Below are 8,384 nucleotides of genomic sequence, written 5' to 3' on the forward strand. Positions count from 1 at the left end.
GGCAGCTAATTAGCATCTATTGTTCCCCTGAGAGCCCAGAGTGTGGGTTCACCCCTCTTAAAATAAATAAAACAAAATTATCAAACAGTGAAAGAATAAAGATATCAAAATTATTTAGCTGAATAAAGAATTCAGAATATTTAAGTAAACAAATGACCATTTTTTCAAAATTGGGCAAAAAGGCTCAAAAAAGCCATCCTATATTAAAAGATAATTGTCTGGAATGAGACTTAAAGGTTTGTCTTTTACGTGCAAATAGAGAAACTTTCCAGAACCAGCATATGCCATTAATCATTAATCTCAAAGAAACTAAGGCTTGGGACAATGAAAGCTATCAAAGTCTGTTCACTGATTTTGATGTTTGCTTGTTATTTGGGGCCATACATGGGGGAGCTCAAGAGTTACTCTGGATCTCTGTTCAGGGCTCACTCCTGGCAGTGCTAGAAAGACCATACGGAATGCCAGGGATTGAACATATGTCTTCTTCATAAAAGAAAAACGCTCCACACCTACTAATCTGAATTTAAAGTAATTATCCTTCAGCTAAGTGAGATGAAGGCACTTAAGTCATAAAGGCTCCCTCAACTACCACCGTCTATAAGCAAATCTGAGTTCTAGTCACAATACAAAGCCAGCTCTGATTAGGAAATCTCAAATTTAATTTCATTGTCATGGGTAGATAATCTACCTGTAGCATGCATTGAGACACCACACCCTCTGGAATCTCAGGGAAACGTTGGCGGAGGTCATGGAGAACCTGAATATCAAGCTGTGGACTGCTCTGCGCCATGCCAGAGCAAATGGTGGTCAAGTTTCTCTGAGGAAATGGATTCTAACCAGCCTTCCGATAGTAGTGATCTTCCAATATGGCAGTCATTTTCTATTAAAAAAATCAAGAGTTCAAGTTAATTACATTTTTCACCTTATTCAAATGGAAAATAACAATATGTTAAAATCACAATAATCTAAAGTTATACCTAATTATAAAGCTGACAAGTTAACAAATTCAATAAAGTCAAAGACTTGGGCTCTGTTTGAGTTCTGTTATGAATAATCTCAATGTAGAACCCTGAACACCATGCGTGTCCCCAATAAAACCAGATGTATTTTTTCCAACATATCACAAGTGGTTTTGAAACACCCTCTGGTAACTCAAGTAGTAGAGCATATATGATGCCCTAATTCCTATCCTTGATACTTCACACACTCTGCTCTCCAGCACTACTGCATGTAAATGTGGTAGCCCCCAACTCTCAGCACACCTTCAGATATCACAGCAATAGCACATAAACAACACAACCCTCCCCATTCCCACCCATGTACAAAAAATTCACCAGCCCAAATCATAGCGTTTCAGTTCCATTTTAGTGTTTAAAAAAGCAACAGCAAGATTAAATACACTTTATCAATTGGGAACCATACTTTTCGATCTTAAAAAAGCCATAGTCCATAAAATCACTTATGTTTTTCCAAGGTCATCACATTACTACTCTAAATCAGAGTTATCATTCTGTTGTCTGAAATAATAAAACAGGTAACAAGGATTTGATGTTAATGTATAGAACACATCTGTCCTGTATCCCTTTCCTTCTGAGTGTACTTCAAAAGCAAAGGATTTGAAGTCTGAGTCAAGGAAACCCAAAGTCTAAATGAAACAAATGGGCAACAAAAATAGAAATGTAAAATCCTGATAACCAGATAATGCTGGTTATCTGTCATCAAGCAGACCTGCCTACCTCAGCTTTCACTTCGTTCCAGTGTTATGGGCAAAGCACTAAGATAGTAGGACTTGGGAGTGCAATTTAAATAGAAGAAACTAACACTAAATGTCACCTTTGACAGGAAAGCATATAAATTATGCAGCTATTAAATTGATGATAAAATCATAAATCAACTGATAGCATCAAGGGTCAATTAACTAATCTACTTTTTAATACTTATTTCCCTTTTAAGAACTATTTTGGCCAGAGGGATAATGCTCAGGGGATTGCTCTTGGCATGGCCTGGGGAACCATTCAGTGTTAGGGATCTAATGCAGGTCTTCCTGAATGCCTTTGCGTTGCCTCACTGGTCCCATACTTTCCTCTCTTAAAAGGGGAAATACACACTGTATAAACTCCAAATTTATAAACTCACTAGATATAGATGGTCAAATCTTTTTAAGAGTGGGAAGTATTGATGGCTAAAAGGACTAGAGTGCATGCAATAACCACTAGAACCACTGGATGTAGCCCACACTGAGAAGACTTAACAACAACAATGACCTGCTTACAGGACAGGGCTCTCTGCATTGCCCTTTAATTGTGAAGTGAAACTAGAGGACGCTCCACATCCTGACTTCAATGTAGGATAAGCAGATTCCAGGATCTTTAATACAGAAACATGATACCAACAACAGAAACTATGTGAAAAATAAGTGTGTTGGCACTACAGGCAATGTCTTGAATTGGACGATCTAGCTTGCCTGGAGCCTAGAGTTAGTCTTATGCCAGGAAACTTCAGGGGTAGGGTCTCTTTGTATTTAGGCCAAGGTTATTCCTTTCCATGCCCCTCATATTTGGTGGGCCTATGCAAACAACAATTTTTACTGTGCTCCTTTGACACTAATCCTTAAAAAAAACCCACTTAAAGTTTTGAGGTTAACTTAAACTAATATGCATGTACATGGAAATGTAAAAAAGTACTATGCCTCTAATGTCTAAGGAGTTACATAAGTTTTATGGCTTTAGATTGCCTTGTCTGCTGCTAAGAAATATTATAATGTATTACAATCTGGGGACTGAGGGACAAAGTAATTGTACATGGATTCTGTTTTATTTATCTTAATGTTCTTTGGCTGAAAGTTCAAAGTTAAGATATCAGCAAGGGGACTTCTTCTGAGAATTATGTTTCAGTTGATTGTCCTTCCACTGTAACTTTACCTTGTCCTCTTTCTTTGCATCTTTGTTCTCATAATTAAAAATAAAAAATTAGGGGCCAGAGAAATAGCATGGAGGTAAAGCATTTGCCTTTCATGCAGGAGGTCATCAGTTCGAATCCCGGCATCCCATATGGTCCCCCGTGCCTGTCAGGAGCAATTTCTGAGCCTGGAGCCAGGAATAACCCCTGAGCACTGCCGGGTGTGACCCAAAAAACACACAAAAAAGAAAAATTTAAAAAAAAGAGGTAGGGCCTAGGAGATAGTTCAATGGGATGGAATGCATGCCTTGCATCTCCAAGACCCCACAGTCTAGGTCCCACCGCTTACCCTCATTACAAGCACCACTAGGTATAGCTTTGGTTGCCATTGGGTTTGAGCAGTGAAGCACCAGGGCATGCACTTTCAGGGTGAATGTCATTAGGAGTGTCCCTCAAACCCCTAAAGCCCCAAATAAAATCTACATAAGAAAGGGTCAGGGATGTGGCTCAGATATGATGTTCAGTAGAGCACATGACTTTATTAATAGTGAAGCTATGGTTTCTATTCCCAGCGCAGCAAAAAAATAAAATATAAGAAAACACCCCTGTCTCTTTATGAAAAAGAAAAGGCCACAGGGCAAACGAGAACAAACAGGTCCCAGGAGTCAAGCTCTTGAGTTCTGTTTATAGAGTCCTTAGAAGCTAGCTGTGAGTTCTACGTTACGTTAGTGCCCCTTCAAAACTTTAGGCCAAAGTTACCATTACTCTGATACCTTCTACTATCAGCTACTATATAATGAACAATTCTGCTCTCAAAGGCAGTTATTTTATTTCCATTTTATAAACAGGAAAGCAAACTCAAATTCTCAGCATTTGGCAGAATTGTGACTCAATAAAAGCCAGTCATCTCCATAGTGTGTCCCACATAGCTTTTGGTCAACATCAAGGACATTCCCCATAATGATGCACACCTTTCTTTGACTAGGAAAAATAAAAACAACAAAACTCTTACTGGTTTATTATCTAAACAAGCTATGGAGAAAATAAATGCTGTAAAAATAAGCCTTTTGTGAAAGAGAGATGAGAGAGAAAGAGAGAATGTGTGTGTGTATGTGTATGTGTGTGTAAGTGAGTGGGTGAGTGAGAGTATGTGTGTGTATGGTTTAGGAACTACACCTGGCAGTGCTCAGAGCTTACTCCTGGTAGAATGCAGGAAACCATATGTGGTAGCAGGGATCATATGTTCCTTTTTACTAAATATTGAAATCCCATATGATACAGCTATTCCACTCCTAGGGATATACCCTAGGAACACAAAAATACTATTCAAAAATCCCTTCCTCACACCTATATTCATTGCAGCACTATTTACCATAAAGTCTCTGGAAACAGCCAAGATACCCTTCAACAGATGAATGGCTAAAGAAACTGTGGTACATATACACAATAGAATATTATGCAGCCGTGAGGAGAGATGAAGTCATGAAATTTTCCTATACATGGATGTACATGGAATCTATTATGTTGAGTGAAATAAGTCAGAGGGAGAGAGACAAACACAGAATAGTCTCACTCATCTATGGGTTTTAAGAAAAATTAAGGACATTACTGTAATAAGGCCCAGAGTTAAGGGCTGGAAGCCTGGAAGGACTGGCTCACAATTTGAAGCTCACCAAAAAGAGTGGTGAATTCTGTTAGGGAAATAACTACACTAACAACTAGCATGACAATGTTAAAGAATGAGAAAAGTAGAATGCCTGTCACAAATACATGCAGGGGTGGAGGAGGAGGGGTAATTGGTGGTGGGAATGTTGCACTGGTGAAGGGAGTATTCTGTTTATGACTGAAACCCAACTCCAAACATGCTTGTAATCATGGTGCTTAAATAAAGATTTATATTAACAAATATCCTTTTTTAAAAAGTACTTTCCCTATAGAAATTTCCTTAAGAAGCTAAAGATAATAGGTAAAGTGCTTGCCTTAAAAGGCTGACCCCAATATGATCCTTGGCATCCACATGTGGTCCTCACAAAAATTCCAGGAGTGATCCCTAAGTAAAGGACCAGGAGTAGGCCCTGAGCACTGCTGGGTGTAGTCTTCCCCTAAAAATCTAAAGTCAGAGCTACCATATGATACTGCGGTACCACTTTTGCATATCTAACCAAACACTAAAAAAACCGCAACAGTTCTATTACCCCAAAGTTTATTGCCATGTTATTTACAGTAGCCAACTTATTAGTAGATGACTGACTGCAAAAAGCTGTTGCATATTTACATACGGGAACACTACTCAGCTAGTAAAATGATGGAAGTTGAGTGATGGCTAAAAGGGCTGAAACACATGCTTTAAATGTAGGAGGTGCACAGTCAAATCAAGCACTCCATAGCTCTCGAGCACTGCCAGGTGCCACTGAACCCCAATGGATATGGTTCCCAAAGAAAGATGTTGCCATCTTTATTTACATCTACAAAATGGAAGGGCTTTAGGTAGTTATTTGAAGAGAAGTCAAAAGAAAAGGACACATGCTAGATTCCACGCACACACATATATATGAAATATAAATATATAAAATAAATGAGCAAATTAAAAATAATACAAAATAAAAATTTAAAAATGGATAAAAAATTAAAAAAGACATTCTTATGGATACTGATACAACTAAGGTTACCTAAGAAATGGTAAGGGAAGGGACATAATATAATAGGAAGGAGAAGCAATTTCCTTTTTGCTCACTGGGAGGTTACACCAACAGAATAGAAAATATTCAAGCCAAAAAGATCAGCCCATTTTCCTTAAAAAATCACACCACACTATTTTTGTATTTAATCCAGAGCATAAAACTAAACTAAAAGATTACAATTATAGTATTTTATAGATTTGGATACCATACAGATCATAACATACTCTGAATTCTTGTCCATATATTTCAGTGTATGCAACAACTATATATAAAATATATATATCTGTGTTTCCTAACAACATTACATCGACTTTTCATACAATGTTGAAAGGACAAGTGATGATTTAATACCTTAAAACAAGATATGAGGCTTGATTAACATGGGAACTGGAGCATCTAGGCTACCACCAAATTCCAGGAATAACTAAGAAATAACCCTACTCAAGCACAGATGGCTTTATATATGAACAATATAGGTAGTAACCTGAGATCAAGAAAGAACTACTGAGATAAAATTCTATGATCAATAATGAAGTCACATGAGGCACAGGATTCATCAGGTTGGAGCTCTTACTGCCTGACAGCTTGTGTGGGGGGTGTCTTAATTCCTCAAGGCAGCCTGGAGATTAGAGTGCTAAGCAAGTACACTTAGCAATGGAATTACTCAGGCTTTCTTTGGTGGTGCTGCTACCCCCTTGATTCAGGTGTACTGGCTTCACAGGGCACAGGAAGCTGTGACTATCTGAAAACAACGACTGGATTATCTTTTAACAGAACCCCTCTTTCCCTTAGAGAAACTACCCCAGAGCTCTGTTCTCTAATCCTGCAATTCTCTGCACTCTAGGAAGAATTCTCTCAACACCTGGCACATTTCTAGAGCTAATTTAGAGTCCCCCCGAAACATGCAAGACAGTGTATGCCCTGAGTGCATTACTTCTGCAAGAATCTTAGCTCACTTCCTAAAGTAATTGGTAGATAAACCAATGGTCTGTGGACCAGATCCAGTCCACCAAGCTGATGGTTTGGACCTGGCAATGTTTAAAGGCAAGGACTGGGGGGAAGAGTTGAACCACACTTTAAAGCAGGGGAAATTCTGCCTCAAAGTTTGGTTATTTGCTTTCTTCAAAACACACACACACACACACACACACACACACACACACACACACATCAGAAGATTAGCTACAACTAAGGCTTATGGCTTCATTGCCTCTTTGAAAAGATAATACTTTCCTAGTTCCCACACTTGCCCGGGTGTCCCAGGCATTGAGTCATGGTCTTGCTTTACTCACTGGTACTGTGCCACTTGCAGTGTGTTTAATAGAGAGGATTAACGACAGCACAACACCAGCCTTGTCTTTTTTTTTTTTTGTTTTTTGTTTTTTTTGGGCCACACCCGGTAATGCTCAGGGGTTACTCCTGGCTATGTGCTCAGACGTTGCTCCTGGCTTGGGGGACCATATGGGACACCGGGGGATCGAACCCTGGTCCGTCCAAGGCTAGCGCAGGCAAGGCAGGCACCTTACCTTTAGCGCCACCGCCCGGCCCCCAGCCTTGTTTTTTGAATCTCAATGGCTACTGACGTGGTAATTCTGGATGCGAAAATTTATCATGTCAGTCTGTCTTAGTAGCAACAAGCACTCACACCTATCAACCAGATCTTCATTTCCAATAGCATTTTCTGATGAAGGGAACCAGAGCTGTGTGAACAAATTGAAGTGCAGCAGGGTATATAGGAAGAATAAGCTTAGATTATAGTAGAGGTGCTAAAAGGAAGCACTCCAAAATATGTTTCAACCCATGATGACGGGAATATGTCAAAACATTCACCAGAGCCAACCAAAAGAGCTCCCAATGGACAAAGCTGGTAAAATATGGACAGTAATCTTAAGTAGAATTATGACCCAGATTATGGACTGAAAATTAACATCCATGATGCCAGATCAATATAAAGATAAGACTGAAAAATAAATGGGGAAGGAACACAAATCTCCCATGCAGAAAAATTCCCAATAGATTATGTAGACAATTTATCATCAAGGAGATGAACATAACTTCCCACTCTCTAAGCGTGGACTACAAATAGCTATTTCTTTCTAAGCAGTAGAGTAAAGAAGTGATTTAAAAATAAAAAAAAATAGTGACTTCACAGAGCTGACAAACCTTAACTGAGAAATCATACTGACAGTTCCTACCTGAGGTTCCCAAACTGAGTTGGTCTATCAATCCCTTTTCAGAAAAATAGAAATCACTCAACGCCTTCCCCAAAAAAACTACCTCCTTTATGGTAGAAGAGAGGGCACCCCCCCTGACAGTTGCACTGAAGGCTACTGCCTCCACCCCCTGGATTCATTCCAGCACCAGCAGGGGAAGTACTGCTTTCTTTAGGAAAAATCTGGTTGATAGTCTTGCTATGGTAAGAATGTGAGAATGGCATGTCACCTCTGTGTTCTTCCTTCCAAACACCCATAACCACAGTCTAAGTATACAAAACCACCAGAAAAATCCCAATTAAGGAACATTCTACAAAATACCTAATCAGTTTTCCTCAAATTTGACAAGGTCATCAAAATAGTGCAAACCTGAGAAACTATCACAGCTAAGAAGAGCCTTAAAGAAACATGATGTCTATCTAAATGCAATTGGGTATCCTGGTAAGAGCCTGAAACAAACAAACAAAAAAACATACATTAGGTAAAAGCTTAGGCAATCTGAATTAGGGATTCTAGTTAAAAACAACATTTCAACGCTGGCTAATTTTAACAAATATATTAAGCTGGCCCAGGAGAGGTAAGCATGTGAGAG

General features: G+C 39.0%; 1 protein-coding gene across 2 annotated transcripts in view; it reads right to left on the reverse strand.

Annotated features, from left to right (window-relative positions):
• The window catches only part of TAB3 (TGF-beta activated kinase 1 (MAP3K7) binding protein 3), a 39,221-nt gene extending 31,021 nt beyond the window's left edge, over nucleotides 1–8,200 (reverse strand). For both annotated transcript variants that reach the window (XM_049766743.1, XM_049766742.1), the window contains exons 1-2: nucleotides 8,162–8,200; nucleotides 689–880 (exon numbers count right to left, since the gene is read on the reverse strand). In XM_049766743.1, the coding sequence (XP_049622700.1) occupies nucleotides 689–790 (102 nt within the window). In that variant the 5' untranslated portion in view covers nucleotides 791–880; nucleotides 8,162–8,200. The remainder of the gene's footprint in view (nucleotides 1–688; nucleotides 881–8,161) is intronic.
• Nucleotides 8,201–8,384: the final 184 nt, after the last annotated feature.

Source organism: Suncus etruscus, chromosome X (genome assembly GCF_024139225.1).
Source record: "Suncus etruscus isolate mSunEtr1 chromosome X, mSunEtr1.pri.cur, whole genome shotgun sequence".
In the NCBI taxonomy this organism is placed as follows: domain Eukaryota; kingdom Metazoa; phylum Chordata; class Mammalia; order Eulipotyphla; family Soricidae; genus Suncus; species Suncus etruscus.